This window comes from Aquarana catesbeiana, linkage group LG05 (assembly GCF_042186555.1).
Source record: "Aquarana catesbeiana isolate 2022-GZ linkage group LG05, ASM4218655v1, whole genome shotgun sequence".
Lineage (NCBI taxonomy): Eukaryota > Metazoa > Chordata > Amphibia > Anura > Ranidae > Aquarana > Aquarana catesbeiana.
The window spans coordinates 643,843,220-643,859,752 of NC_133328.1; the positions used below are offsets into that span (position 1 = coordinate 643,843,220).

General features: G+C 43.8%; 1 protein-coding gene across 5 annotated transcripts in view; it reads left to right on the forward strand.

The window, feature by feature from the left end:
* NBEAL2 (neurobeachin like 2) overlaps positions 1-16,533 on the forward strand; it is a 245,461-nt gene that overhangs the window by 150,434 nt on the left and 78,494 nt on the right. For all 5 annotated transcript variants that reach the window (XM_073632459.1, XM_073632461.1, XM_073632462.1 and 2 more), the window contains 6 exons: positions 352-523; positions 2,724-2,857; positions 10,323-10,482; positions 10,562-10,664; positions 11,761-11,914; positions 16,321-16,479. In XM_073632459.1, the coding sequence (XP_073488560.1) occupies positions 352-523; positions 2,724-2,857; positions 10,323-10,482; positions 10,562-10,664; positions 11,761-11,914; positions 16,321-16,479 (882 nt within the window). The remainder of the gene's footprint in view (positions 1-351; positions 524-2,723; positions 2,858-10,322; positions 10,483-10,561; positions 10,665-11,760; positions 11,915-16,320; positions 16,480-16,533) is intronic.

A 16,533-nucleotide genomic window follows, 5' to 3' on the forward strand; every position in this document is an offset into this window, starting at 1 on the left:
CCCAGTGGAGAAAAGCCCCTCAAATCATTGGTGTCAGTAGGATTCTTGGCTCCCAGGGGAGAAGGGTCCCATAAATCATTGGTGTCAGTGGGATTGTGGATCCCAGGGGAAAATGGCCCCACAAATCATTTATATCAATGGGATGGTTGCCCCCAGGGAAGAACATCCCCTCAAATCGTTGGTTATTTGAAGGAAACCTAACACCAGAGAAAACATGGCAGCTACCATCATAAACCTACCACAAAAATGTATTTTTGGGTTAAGTGACCATCCCAATGCAGACTTCACAGGTGTGCCTCATTCCTTGATTCATTTTGTGATATTTTCTCTCCTTTTGGTCGTTTTTCACAGGATGTGGTGAACTGCGTGGGAGGGATGGGCGTTGTTCTTCCTTTGCTCAACCAAGTGGCATTACAGACCAAAGATGCTCCAGATGACCAGGAGACCCATGACCTGGTGGGCCCTGAACTCACCTCCTCACGGAATGCCCAGTCCATGCAACTTCCTCTGGGGAAATCTTCAGGTAGGATATTTGTGGTATATACTTGATGGGAGGCTCGAGGTTCCAGTGGGGGGATGGAGAATGCGTGCATTTATGTTCTCCAACATTTGAAGGACGCAACGCATTCAAGTTGTGGAGAAAAGATTGCATAAACAACTTGCTGTGTCTTGTGTTTTGCATTGACTCTGTCTGTGAGCATGAAGGTCTATTGTACTGACACAAACCGCAATTCCCTGAGATTAGAGGTTGTAAAAGTCCCAGCCGCGCACACCGGTATACTTTTTGTCTTAATTGGCAATAAGCTTTATTGACACCAAACAAGGCCAATCAGACATGCCCTCTGCCCGATGTGTCTGAGGGAGTCAAGGAGGGAAGGGACAGAATACCTTCTGATGATTCTGTATAGTTTTGTTTTATTGGTTTGTAGCGAGGTCCCGGGTCCGGTCCCCTTTGGTCTAATGAGAACCTCCAGAGTTAGACCCCATACACACTATTAGATTTTCTGCAGATTTTTCAAGAAATCCCCTCTCCCCTCCACTCTCCCCCCCCACTCTTCCCCCTCCCCCCACCCCCCCACTCCCCCCCCCCCCCCTCCCCCCACTCTCTCCCCCTCTCCCCCCCTCTCCCCCCCTCTCCCCCACTCTCTCCCCCCCTCTTCCCCCCTCTCCCCCACTCTCTCCCCCCCTCTCCCCCCCTCTTCCCCCCACTCTTCCCCCCTCTCCCCCCCCCCACACTCACTGGTTTGTAGCGACGTCCCGGGTACGGTCCCCTTTGGTCTAATGAGAACCTCCAGAGTTAGACCCCATACACACTATTAGATTTTCTGCAGATTTTTCAAGAAATCCCCTCTCCCCTCCACTCTCCCCCCCCACTCTTCCCCTAACCCCTCACCACCCAGGCCAATTCTGACACTTCTCTCCTACATGTAAATATCATCATTTATTTGCTAGAAAATTACTCAGAACCCCCAAACATATATAGAGAGACAGAGAGGGAGGGGGAGGGAGAGGGAGAGGGAGGGAGGGAGAGGGGGAGGGAGGGAGGGAGAGGGGGAGGGAGGGAGGGAGAGGGGGAGGGGGGGGAGAGGGGGAAGGGGGGAGAGGGGGAAGGAGGGAGAGGGGGAGGGGGGGAGGGGGGGGGGAAGGAGAGGGGGGGAGAGGGAGAGGGAGAGGGAGGGGGAGGGGGAGGGGGAGGGAGGGAGAGAGAGAGACAGACAGATAGAGAGATAGAGAGAGAGATATAGTTTTAGCAGACACCCTAGAGAATAAAATGGTGGTTGTTGCAACTTTTTATGTCACACGGTATTTGCGCAGCAATTTTTCAAACACAAACCCTTTTTTTGGAAAGAGACTGTTTCATGAATTAAAAAAAAAAAATACACAAAATTTAGCCCGTTTTTTTTTTTTTTGTATACTATGAAAGATGATGTTACATCGAGTAAATAGATACCTATCATGTCACGCTTTAAAATTACCCACGCTTGTGGAGTAGCGCCAAACTTAAAAATCTCCTTGGGTGACGCTTTAAAAATATTTGCAGGTTACATGTGTACAGTTGGAGGAGGTCTAGCGCTAGAATTGTTGCTCTCGCTCTAACGATCGCGGCGTATGTAACCCGTGTGTGTCCGGCTCTGATACCAGCCAGTTCCTCACCAGCCAACTCACCTCACCGCACTTCCCTGAAGCTTATTGCACCTTAAGCAAAAAAAAAAAAGGTTTAGCTGTGTTCAGCCCGGACTATTGGACATTGGAGGAGGGCAGATCCTGGAAGGCCGAGCACTTGCGGCCGATTGCTCTCCGGAGGTCACCTGATGTACAATTATTTCTATTTCTGGATTTGGACAAAGCACATATTAGCGTGTGAAATGCGTCAACCTTTTTTTTTTTCCCCCTGCCAATATGCCTATTGTGCCTGTTTTTATTGATGATTTTCTCAATAAATAAGATTTGATTTGCATCATATGGGTGTGCAGCTGTCCAAATCTTTTTCCTCTACAATTATTTCTGATTGAAAATTATTGCCAAGCCCTGGTATTGCAGCTGCCAACATTATTGGCGCCAATTTATTATTTGAGAAATCACATATATGACATGAGAAGGGGGGTGAATACTTCCTATAGGGTGCTGTATGTACTTGTGCGTTGAAGTCAGACTGAGGGTCGGCCTCCATACCTGCCCTTCGCCATGACATCATCATCTTCTTCTTTTTTTTATCTCTGCAGAGAGCCGGTTGGAGAGGAACGGAGTGGCGGCTTTCCTTCTCATGCTCAAGAATTTCATTCAGCATCATCCGGTCAATCAGGAGAGCCTCTTGCAGTGTCATGGGCCGGCTATCATAGGGGCCCTTCTGCAAAAGGTGAGGAGCCATGTATACGCCAATGTAACTTTTGCAATGTTGCATAGAACACGACCCTTGTATATGTTACCTTAGTGGGATCTCCTAGTTTCCGGTGTGGCTGAGTTTCCTATGATGATCTGTTAATTCAATGAGTCTTTGTCATTGCTTAAAGTGACATTAAAGCTTCATTTTTTGCTCTCGTGCACATCGCTGGATCGGATTGGGCTCAGGTAAGAATAAAGAGGGTAGTTTTGTTTTTTTTCTTGTTTCTTGCTGGGAGATTTACTCTCTGTAGAATTTGTTCCAGTGATGGTGACCAATGGCAGTATAATAAAAAAATGGGTAGTCAGAATGGTGAGCCGCCCTCAATTCAAAACAACCCCCACTGCGCCAATGAATAGAATTTGCAACAAACAGAAATAAGATCCAGTGAATGGCTCATTTGGTGTATAACAAAATATGTGTAACCATATATAACTCACTAAATGAAAAGTGAAAAAAGAGAGCTGCCCCTTTAAGAAGCTATCAAACTAAAATATTATCTGATCCAATATATCCTAAAATCCAACGCACCTTCTCCTAGATATATCAGAGCAAATAAGAGGCGCTCATATCCCTAGTGCTAGAAATCGCATGTGCTGCAATTTCATCAAAAATAAAGGTTGAAAATATCTTAAGTGTGCAAATTAATGCATGAAACTTAACGGTGTTTACCAATACTAATCAAACCATGCGAAAGTACATCCAAAGTGCACGTGAAAAAAGCTGTGACAGCAAAATAATAAATAAATGGCTAAAAATCCCCAGTTATTGTGTTTCATAAATTAAAGTGCAGAAAAAATTGTAATTGATTATATAATTATATTACAAACAAATTAATTGGTTAAAGCATGAAAAATCAGTCCTTTACAATCTTGTGACAAATAACGTGATTAAATTTGTGACAGAAAAGTGCATAAAAATCGCATAAAAATCGCACAAATCTTCTAAGGTGCAGTGATCTTGAAAATGCTGAATTCCACGTGTCCTTCACCTCACCACCGTGATACGTGAATCCACTCCCAAAGGAATCTCACTCACCGAATAATTTTGCCAGCACTCTCATGCACGGCAAAAAACGCTTAGTAGCCACACTCCAGAGAACTCCAGCAAGCAGCAGCAGCAATGCCACAGTGTGTAGAATCAATCCACATGTAAAAAAATTGAGGAACTCACATAGCGTAAACCAGCACGGCAAATTTATTTAAAACCACTACAATCTTCAATGGAAACACTCACATTTTAAAGATAAAAATCAGCAGTAAAACCAATGTGATTCACAGCAAGCTTCAATCATTAGTGGATACACTCAGAACAACAAATGGTCACGGCGGACCCGAGGTGTGTTGATGCTCAGACTCACGGTCTTTCTCACCCCCCTCCGTGGTGCGCCGTGCAATGACAGACTCTCCTTCGTATAGTGCGGCTCTCAGCGTTGCTTGTCACATCTCATAGCCACGCCCCCGACATGTTTCGTCATCGATCAGACTTATTCATGGGATTGGCTAACTAGGCCGTCCCTCAACCCTTATATCTCCTCCTCCCTGGTCTCCCATAGGTTGGTGAGTCCGCATGCGCACATCTCGTGTCCCCGCTCCTATAATAGACAAGAGACTACGGCGCGCCGCTGTACAGGGATGCGGTTAGCCTATATTTAACTGTGGACTGATTGCAGCAAATACCTTAGATGGATAGCTCAGCCATCATACATTCTGCATACCAGTGTGAACGGTCACAGTATTACTACCATGCTCACATCTGAAGCAAACCTAATTAACACTTACTGTATACCTGTATAAGTGATCATAGCGTTGCCCCCATGGTCACGTCTGAGGCATACTTAATCTAGATATTTCGCACACCAATATAAGTAACCATAACATTACTGCTACGGCCACATTTAGAACGACCTAATTTTATATTTATCCAACAACATCTCATCATAAACATATCGGTCTATAATTTGCTAAATCAGAGGTTTACACTTTGATCACTGAAATATTCACCATTGGATGGACCTATACCCACAGGTAATTACATGTTGGATACAATTCAAATAAAGTGCGAGTGTATTAAAACAAGATAAAATTATTAAATAATCCTTGAATAACCCTACGATTGTCCCAAATATTAGCAACATGGTGAGAATCTAATTAAATAAATACCTTAAAATAAAACTCCATATCAAATAATACATGAATAATTACACAGTCACAATTTAGTATTTACACTTATATGACGAAGCTATAGCTCATGACAAGCTGTTGAACTCCTATCAATTACTCCCCTACTGTGAGGGTTTAGTGATGAGACCCACATCTGGTACCTCACTCACCCCCCCTCTTAATGTTTAGGGCTGCTTCGCCAATAAGCCTTTAAATTGACCAAAATGAAGCATATTACGATATACACATGCAAAACCTATATCTGGAATACTTAAAATAATATCTATCTCCATTAAAAAATATATATATATCACATCCAAACCCTCATAATCCAGGGTCTCTAAATAAGAAAAAATGACCAGATAATCATAACAGGGTCACACACTTCAGAATCTCCTACTAAAGTGTTCAACCAGACCGCAGCACATCAAATTTAACTACCTTCAATCAAAAATTATTTATGAAGCAGTTTAAATCTAGTTCTATATTTAACCCCTTAGGGGCTAAACTTTTCAATAAAAAGATCCAGCGAGTCTCCCTCTGCGATAGATCCCTGACCCTGTTGGAACCCCTCCAAGAAGGATGGACCACGTCGATTCCACAGAATTGTAAAAGTGAGGGATCCTTTTGATGTTTTTGTTTGAAATGCAAGGAGACACTATGATACTTATAACCGTTCTTAATATTGGTTAAATGCTCCGAGATTCTGATCCTTAGTAGTCTTTTTGTTCTGCCCACATAAAGTAGGCCACAAGGGCACCACATTAAGTATACAACAAAAGAGGAGTTACAAGTGCTGAATTCCTTAATTTCGAAGGATTCACCTTCCCTGTTTGTTATGCTTGTCACTCCTCTGTGGCTAACTTTCACGGTCCTGCAGCAAATGCATCTTCTGCAACAGTAAAAGCCCTTAAGGTCGATTCTGAGATCATTATGTCCAGGTGGGTCCAAGATTTTCCTTACTACATGATCGCCAAAACTTGGAGCCCTCCTGTAAATGAATCTCGGTTGATTCGGTAGGATCTCTCCCAACTGCCTATCTTTCCGTAAGATGTGCCAATGCTTTTTGAATATCCTCTCAATGTCTTTATATTGACAGTGATATCCTGATATGAACCCCAACTGATGTTGGCCTTCCATCGTCTGGGGAACATTCCTTTTCTCAAAGCAATTCTCCCTCGGGGTTTGTGCCACCTCCTGAATAATCTTATTCAATACATCCGTATCATATCCTTTCTGTATGAATTTATTTTTGAGGATATCCGCCTGTTCATAAAAATCATCTAACAAAGTGCAATTACGTCGAACTCGTACCATTTGCCCCTTCGGAATATTTTTTATCCATCCGGGATGGTGGCCACTTCTTATAGACAAATAGCTGTTACGGTCTGTCGGTTTAAAAAACACTTTAGTCCTTAATGTGTCCATATATCTTTCGATGGTCACATCTAGGAAGTTAACCCTAACACTACTAATCTGATATTCCAATCCAATATTATTATTGTTATTATTCAGTTCCTGTAAGAACTCAATTGCCGACTCCTCCGTGCCTTCCCATATAAATAGGAGGTCATCAATGAATCTCCGGTAAAATAAAAGCTGGGGTCTTCTGACATTAAAAACCTTCCTGTCCTCCCACTCCGCCATAAACAGGTTGGCGAGGCTGGGAGCAAATTTCGCTCCCATTGCCACGCCAACCTGCTAAAAAATATTCCGAAGGGGCAAATGGTACGAGTTCGACGTAATTGCACTTTGTTAGATGATTTTTATGAACAGGCGGATATCCTCAAAAATAAATTCATACAGAAAGGATATGATACGGATGTATTGAATAAGATTATTCAGGAGGTGGCACAAACCCCGAGGGAGAATTGCTTTGAGAAAAGGAATGTTCCCCAGACGATGGAAGGCCAACATCAGTTGGGGTTCATATCAGGATATCACTGTCAATATAAAGACATTGAGAGGATATTCAAAAAGCATTGGCACATCTTACGGAAAGATAGGCAGTTGGGAGAGATCCTACCGAATCAACCGAGATTCATTTACAGGAGGGCTCCAAGTTTTGGCGATCATGTAGTAAGGAAAATCTTGGACCCACCTGGACATAATGATCTCAGAATCGACCTTAAGGGCTTTTACTGTTGCAGAAGATGCATTTGCTGCAGGACCGTGAAAGTTAGCCACAGAGGAGTGACAAGCATAACAAACAGGGAAGGTGAATCCTTCGAAATTAAGGAATTCAGCACTTGTAACTCCTCTTTTGTTGTATACTTAATGTGGTGCCCTTGTGGCCTACTTTATGTGGGCAGAACAAAAAGACTACTAAGGATCAGAATCTCGGAGCATTTAACCAATATTAAGAACGGTTATAAGTATCATAGTGTCTCCTTGCATTTCAAACAAAAACATCAAAAGGATCCCTCACTTTTACAATTCTGTGGAATCGACGTGGTCCATCCTTCTTGGAGGGGTTCCAACAGGGTCAGGGATCTATCGCAGAGGGAGACTCGCTGGATCTTTTTATTGAAAAGTTTAGCCCCTAAGGGGTTAAATATAGAACTAGATTTAAACTGCTTCATAAATAATTTTTGATTGAAGGTAGTTAAATTTGATGTGCTGCGGTCTGGTTGAACACTTTAGTAGGAGATTCTGAAGTGTGTGACCCTGTTATGATTATCTGGTCATTTTTTCTTATTTAGAGACCCTGGATTATGAGGGTTTGGATGTGATATATATATATTTTTTAATGGAGATAGATATTATTTTAAGTATTCCAGATATAGGTTTTGCATGTGTATATCGTAATATGCTTCATTTTGGTCAATTTAAAGGCTTATTGGCGAAGCAGCCCTAAACATTAAGAGGGGGGGTGAGTGAGGTACCAGATGTGGGTCTCATCACTAAACCCTCACAGTAGGGGAGTAATTGATAGGAGTTCAACAGCTTGTCATGAGCTATAGCTTCGTCATATAAGTGTAAATACTAAATTGTGACTGTGTAATTATTCATGTATTATTTGATATGGAGTTTTATTTTAAGGTATTTATTTAATTAGATTCTCACCATGTTGCTAATATTTGGGACAATCGTAGGGTTATTCAAGGATTATTTAATAATTTTATCTTGTTTTAATACACTCGCACTTTATTTGAATTGTATCCAACATGTAATTACCTGTGGGTATAGGTCCATCCAATGGTGAATATTTCAGTGATCAAAGTGTAAACCTCTGATTTAGCAAATTATAGACCGATATGTTTATGATGAGATGTTGTTGGATAAATATAAAATTAGGTCGTTCTAAATGTGGCCGTAGCAGTAATGTTATGGTTACTTATATTGGTGTGCGAAATATCTAGATTAAGTATGCCTCAGACGTGACCATGGGGGCAACGCTATGATCACTTATACAGGTATACAGTAAGTGTTAATTAGGTTTGCTTCAGATGTGAGCATGGTAGTAATACTGTGACCGTTCACACTGGTATGCAGAATGTATGATGGCTGAGCTATCCATCTAAGGTATTTGCTGCAATCAGTCCACAGTTAAATATAGGCTAACCGCATCCCTGTACAGCGGCGCGCCGTAGTCTCTTGTCTATTATAGGAGCGGGGACACGAGATGTGCGCATGCGGACTCACCAACCTATGGGAGACCAGGGAGGAGGAGATATAAGGGTTGAGGGACGGCCTAGTTAGCCAATCCCATGAATAAGTCTGATCGATGACGAAACATGTCGGGGGCGTGGCTATGAGATGTGACAAGCAACGCTGAGAGCCGCACTATACGAAGGAGAGTCTGTCATTGCACGGCGCACCACGGAGGGGGGTGAGAAAGACCGTGAGTCTGAGCATCAACACACCTCGGGTCCGCCGTGACCATTTGTTGTTCTGAGTGTATCCACTAATGATTGAAGCTTGCTGTTTTACTGCTGATTTTTATCTTTAAAATGTGAGTGTTTCCATTGAAGATTGTAGTGGTTTTAAATAAATTTGCCGTGCTGGTTTACGCTATGTGAGTTCCTCAATTTTTTTACATGTGGATTGATTCTACACACTGTGGCATTGCTGCTGCTGCTTGCTGGAGTTCTCTGGAGTGTGGCTACTAAGCGTTTTTTGCCGTGCATGAGAGTGCTGGCAAAATTATTCGGTGAGTGAGATTCCTTTGGGAGTGGATTCACGTATCACGGTGGTGAGGTGAAGGACACGTGGAATTCAGCATTTTCAAGATCACTGCACCTTAGAAGATTTGTGCGATTTTTATGCGATTTTTATGCACTTTTCTGTCACAAATTTAATCACGTTATTTGTCACAAGATTGTAAAGGACTGATTTTTCATGCTTTAACCAATTAATTTGTTTGTAATATAATTATATAATCAATTACAATTTTTTCTGCACTTTAATTTATGAAACACAATAACTGGGGATTTTTAGCCATTTATTTATTATTTTGCTGTCACAGCTTTTTTCACGTGCACTTTGGATGTACTTTCGCATGGTTTGATTAGTATTGGTAAACACCGTTAAGTTTCATGCATTAATTTGCACACTTAAGATATTTTCAACCTTTATTTTTGATGAAATTGCAGCACATGCGATTTCTAGCACTAGGGATATGAGCGCCTCTTATTTGCTCTGATATATCTAGGAGAAGGTGCGTTGGATTTTAGGATATATTGGATCAGATAATATTTTAGACCAATGGCAGTAGACTGAAAGGGATGAGAAAATCCCAAATGTTTCGTTTTTTTTCAGCAACAACACGAATAGAGGGGACCTTTTCCCATTGGGTACACATGTTCCAGTAACAACTGTCTTAAGCGTTTTCCATCATTTTGAAGGGATTTTCTAGCACAGAGGACAGGAGGTGAAGAAAAGTCACCTTATTGGGACACACATGGCTTCTAAATATTCCCTACTCCCAATAACCTCTGCAGCGTAGAGCATCATGGGAAATATAGTTCCAAAACATCTGGGGTGCCAAGGTTTGCCATCACTGCCCTACTCTATCCAAAATGCCTTTTAGATATTCTTGATGGCCAACATTGCTAAAGTTCCCTTTAAGTTTAATAGTCATTGGCACAAGGTCAGGTGGTAGAGAAAATAAAACTTGTAATGAAGGTGAGAAGTTGAGCTGAGAGGAGCCGATCACATTTCACTTACCTGAAGTCAGATGGACCCCCTTAATGGTTGTTGGTTATTGCCTTTTCTTAATAGAATGGAATAGTTTGGTCTGTGTATAGCGCAGTCTTTGATGTACGTTTTCTCTTCAGGTGCCCCCTCTTGTCCTGGACATGAATGTGCTGATGGCATCTCAGATGCTGATGGACCAGATCTCCAAGGAAGGTCACCCTAACCTCCTCCATCACCTCTACCAGCACATACTCTTCGACTTCCGAATCTGGTGCAACAGTGACTTCGCCGTCCGCCTGGGTGAGCCTTTCTGCTCCAATCCTTTTCTGCCTGTGTGATGACATGAAGATATGTCGATCATCATTTCCTCTTTCTGCAGGCCACATCCAATATCTGTCTTCAATCATGAAAGACCACAAGCAGAGAATACGCAGGAAGTATGGCGTGCAGTACATTCTGGACTCAGTCAGGAGGCATTATGGGTAAGCAAGCTGATGACTTTCCTCCTCAAACTAAATGGCGACTAGTATGTGGACCCCCCTCCAAATTATGGAGGTCAGGTGTCTTCAGTGCAAGGTATTGGGAATCCTACAGCATACAAAGACATTGTAGACCATTGTGCCCTTCTATCTTTGTGGTAACAGTTTGGTGAAGATCCTTTTCTGTTCCAGTATGACTGTGCCCCTGTGTACAAAGCCAGCTCCATAAAGAGATGGTTTAACTAGTTTGGTGTGGAGGAACTCAAGTTCCCAACCTCAGCCCTCGTGCACCCCCAAAAGGTTTTCAATCAATGTCAATGGTTATTTTATCTAATGGAAATTTCCAGGATATGGCCTGTTGGGCGTACTTGAGGACTGGGGTTGGGAACCACTTTTATAGACAAATGTGCTCTTCCAACCTTGTGGTACCAGTTTGGGGAAAAATCCTTTTCTGTTCACACATGACTATGCCCCAGGGGACAAAACCAACTCCTTAAAGACATGGTGTGATCAGATTGAGGTGGAGGAACTCGAGTGTCCTGCACAGATCCGTGACCTCAACCCTACTGAACACCTTTGGAATGAATTAGAACACCAATTGTGGTCCAGGTCTTCTTATCCAACATTGGTGCCTGACCTCACAAATGGGCACCAGTTCCCATAGACAGTCTCCAAATCTCGTGGAAAGCCTTCCCAGAAGGGTGGAGGATGTTATACCCGCAAAAGGGGGACCAACTCCATATTATTGGTCATGGTTTTGAAATGGAAAGCAACTCCATATTATTGGCCATGGCTCGGGAAAAGGAGGCAACCTTATATTATTGGTCCTAGTTTTGGATTTGGGGGGGGGGGGGGCAATTTCATATTATTGGTAATGGTTTTGGAATTGGGGGGGCAGCTCCACATTAATGGTGTTGGAATGGGGAATCCCCCAGGGGCTTGCCCCCATGTACCATTGCCTGGCCAAGACCAAGAAACAATATTCCTTCTATTCAAATCATTAAATTTGCTGAAAGTCGTAGAATTCTGGGGGCTTAATTGCTCAGCATTATGCAGTCAGTTGAGAGTGTCCTTGTCTTTTTCCAATGTAAAATGTCAGGACACAGAAGGAGGACCAGAGCACTGAGGACAATGTGAAGACCGTACAAACGTCCCTCTTCAGCCTGGCTAAAGATTTCCTGGCGAAGAATCTGAATGCCGAGGATCTGCACAGTGTGATCAGCTACGCTGCGACTGTCAATGACGAGGAGCAGGTATGTCCATCGCCCAGTGGTCGCCCAACCCACAGCAGTATGCACCCCCAACATGGGTCAAACATTTTGTTTTCTTTATGAGTGTTAATCTGCTTCCTGGGGGTGTTTTGCGTGTTGTGAATTTGGGACCACTCGAGAGAAGCCCAGGAATTTATTATAAATGCAAACCAGGTTTAACTTTAAGTTTAAATAAAAGTGCAGTAAATCCCTTGAAATCTGGTTAAAAAACAAATATTGTTTAATTACAAAAGCCCATGTGTATTTTTACTTTAATCTTGTTCTCCTTGTATCTCTTCCCGATCTGTGCAGTAATCTAGCATGGAACAAATCCTGTGTTTTGCCTCCTTGCAGGAGCTTCCTGTAATAAAGACCCGTCACCAGTGCTCCCTTTTCTTGTGCAGGGTGACTGGTCTTGTCTCTGCCCCCTGCTGTAGGCAGCCTGTAGTGGTTGGGGCCCATTGGGCTCCTCCCACAGATCTTCTCACTGTACAGGCTATGCACAGCACAGTGATGATATCACCACTACTTTGACAAGGTAATACCTTGGATTGGAAGGACATTTAGCAAACACAACCTGGATCTATCGTATATTCTTTGTAGTATGGATTTATTGAGATTCATGTTTTTTGTTCTCAGTGTTTAGTTTTAATTCTATAGCGGCTTTTATTTATACAAGCTTTTATTGGCTTTGGCTTGGCTTTATTTTTTATTGGCTTTTATTTATACAAGAGGTGCACACTTTATCAGTGATTTGTAATTTGATGTGTAAATATGCATGATGGTTGTGAATTCAGTCTTATTTAGGGATATTACATTATATTTTATCAGTTCTCCCAAGAAATATATAGTGGTTTATAGTTAAAAATTACATATATATATATATATACCGTATTTATCGGCGTATAACGCGCAGCGGCGTATAACACGCACCCCAATTTAGGAGGGAATTTTAAGGAAAAAAAAACTTTTAGGAGGGAAGTTGAAGGGAAAAAAACCTACATTTAAATGCCCATCATTGCAGCCTTCCCCAGTGCAGCCTTCCCCAGTGCAGCCTTCCCCAGTGCAGCCATGTCAGTGCAGCCATGTCAGTGCAGCCTTCCCCAGTGCAGCCTTCCCCAGTGCAGCCATGTCAGTGCAGCCTTCCCCAGTGCAGCCTTCCCCAGTGCAGCCTTCCCCAGTGCAGCCTTCCCCAGTGCAGCCTTCCCCAGTGCAGCCTTCCCCAGTGCAGCCTTCCCCAGTGCAGCCTTGTCAGTGCAGCCTTGTCAGTGCAGCCTTGTCAGTGCAGCCTTGTCAGTGCAGCCTTGTCAGTGCAGCCTTGTCAGTGCAGCCTTGTCAGTGCAGCCTTGTCAGTGCAGCCTTGTCAGTGCAGCCTTGTCAGTGCAGCCTTGTCAGTGCAGCCTTGTCAGTGCAGCCTTGTCAGTGCAGCCATGTCAGTGCAGCCTTCCCCAGTGCAGCCTTGTCAGTGCAGCCTTGTCAGTGCAGCCTTCCCCAGTGCAGCCTTCCCCAGTGCAGCCTTCCCCAGTGCAGCCTTCCCCAGTGCAGCCATGTCAGTGCAGCCATGTCAGTGCAGCCATGTCAGTGCAGCCTTCCCCAGTGCAGCCTTCCCCAGTGCAGCCTTCCCCAGTGCAGCCTTCCCCAGTGCAGCCTTCCCCAGTGCAGCCTTCCCCAGTGCAGCCTTCCCCAGTGCAGCCTTCCCCAGTGCAGCCTTCCCCAGTGCAGCCTTCCCCAGTGCAGCCTTCCCCAGTGCAGCCTTCCCCAGTGCAGCCTTCCCCAGTGCAGCCTTGTCAGTGCAGCCTTCCCCAGTGCAGCCTTCCCCAGTGCAGCCTTCCCCAGTGCAGCCTTCCCCAGTGCAGCCTTCCCCAGTGCAGCCTTGCCCCAGTGCAGCCTTCGATCAACGGTCCCTGCTCCCTGTGCTTCAAAATCGCCGACCGCGATTTGAAAATGGCGCCGCCGGCGCCGAAATACACAGAGCCGGTCCTCGGCTCTTTCCGGCGGCTCTCGTTTACTTTCGGCTCCACTCGTAGTCCCGAGCGGAGCTATCCGAGTAGGTTCGGATAGCTCCGCTCGGGACTACGAGTGGAGCCGAAAGTAAACGAGAGCCGCCGGAAAGAGCCGAGGACCGGCTCTGTGTATTTCGGCGCCGGCGGCGCCATTTTCAAATCGCGGTCGGCGATTTTGAAATTTTGACAGCTCAGGATCGCAGGGTATCGGCGTATAACACGCACCTGCGACTTTCCCCTGATTTTAAGGGGAAAAAAGTGCATGTTATACGCCGATAAATACGGTATATATATATACACACACACACACACACACACACACACACACACACACACACACACACACACACACACACACACACACTTACTTGCCAAAAGTATTGGGACGCCTGCCTTTACACACACATGAACTTTAATGACATCCCAGTCTTAGTCCGTAGGGTTCAATATTGAGTTGGCTCCGCCCTTTGCAGCTATAACAGCTTCAACTCTTCTGGGAAGGCCGTCCACAAGGTTTAGGAGGGTGTCTATGGGAATGTTTGACCATTCTTCCAGAAGAGCATTTGTGAGGTCAGGCACTGATATTGGATGAGAAGGCCTGGCTCACAGTCTCCACTCTAATTCATCCCAAAGGTGTTCTATCGGGTTGAGGTCAGGACTCTGTGCAGGACCAGTCAAGTTCCTCCACCCCAAACTCACTCATCCATGTCTTTATGGACCTTGCTTTGTGCACTTGACCAAATCATTTGGTGGAGGGGGGATTATGGTGTGGGGGGTTGTTTTTCAGGGGTTGGGTTTGGCCCCTTAGTTCCAGTGAAGGGAACTCTTAAGGCGTCAGCATAACAAGACATTTTGGACAATTTCATGCTCCCAACTTTGTGGGAACAGTTTGGGGACGGCCCGTTCCTGTTCCAACATGACGGCGCACCAGTGCACAAAGCAAGGTCCATGAAGACATGGATGAGCGAGTTTGGGGTGGAGGAACTTGACTGGCCTGCACAGAATCCTGACCTCAACCCAATAGAACACCTTTGGGATGAATTAGAGCGGAGACTGTGAGCCAGGCCTTCTCGTCCAAGATCAGTGCCTGACCTCACAAATGCTCTTCTGGAAGAATGGTCAAACATTCCCATAGACACACTCCTAAACCTTGTGGACGGCCTTCCCAGAAGAGTTGAAGCTGTTATAGCTGCAAAGGGCGGAGCCAACTCAATATTGAACCCTACGGACTAAGACTGGGATGTCATCAGATCGTGTGTGTAAAGGCAGGCGTCCCAATACTCTTGGTAATATAGTGTGTGTATGTATGTACGTGTGTGTATGTGTGTATGTATGTGTGTGTGTATATATATATATATATATATATATATATATATATATATAATATTTTCTCAGGTCTAAAAACTACCACATTAAAAGGTAAATATAAAATATCAAATATTGAATATTTTGTATTTTCTTTTATGGCCAGAAGGTGGTGCTCTTAGTTCTTTTCGTTTCCAGACTCTCTTATTGCAACTTTGTTTACAGACCACAGTAACTCAAGCTGTACTTTAAACCTATTACTGAATGAGTCGGTGACTTTTTTCCCCCCTACATGATGGTTCTATTCAAACACTGTACTGAAGTTTTAATTAGTGAAGCAAACTGGAAGTACAGAGCGTCCACTGTGCTGGCTCCCAGTGCTCTGGGAATCTTGTACCAAGTGTGCACCCTGTATTAAATGTGTAAAACAAATATTTTATATAGTGTGTGTGTGTGTGTGTGTGTACATATATACACACATTTTTATTATTATTATTTTTTTAACAAAAAATAGAGAGCATTGTATGTTAAGTAACAATATGACTGCATTCTCTGTTCTCTGTACATCTCAGAGAAAGTGTGGTTAGTTGCTCTTTAATAGGGATGTTTGCTTTTTTTTTCTTTGTGTCTCTGTGTCATATCTAATAAGTTAGGTTTGTGGTAGATGGGCATCAAACGTAGCATTGCTAATGCCTGGCTATGGTTGAGCCACAAAAATAGAAATTGCTTCATCAGTTTCATTAGGAGAGAATGTAGGAAGGTTTGGGAGAACCAACTTTTTTTAGAGCATAAAGAAAAAAAAAAAATAAGGGTAGGGTTAAGAAAAGGGGTAGGTATTAGGCCAGCTTGGTGGGGGGAGTTGGGAAAAGGGTTTTTGTCCCACAGGGTTGACCACCTACTCTCTTCTATAGATCTATACTTATTGTTAAATTATATAAAACATCAGTTTTAGAATGAATAAACAAAATTGTAGAATTTATATCAAATCCGTTAATATACTGTATCTATTTAGCATAAGGGACTTAAAGAGATGAACATAAATGTGTTCTAGCTGTTGGCCAGTACTCCTAGGGACATTCAGGTCTCCATCTTGTCCTCTAGGTATGCGGGATCCTAGACGTCATCCACAGCCTCCTGAAAGCCAACATCAGCAACGAGCAGCTGTACTGCTTCCTGCTGGAGCCCGGCAGTGTGGAGGTCTTCTACTACCTGCTGGTCCAGAAGAGGTTCTCCGACCAGCTGAGGGAGAAAGTGTTTAAGGTCTGTACAGAAGATGTTTCTACCATAACCAACTACTGCCATCGGGGGGGGGGA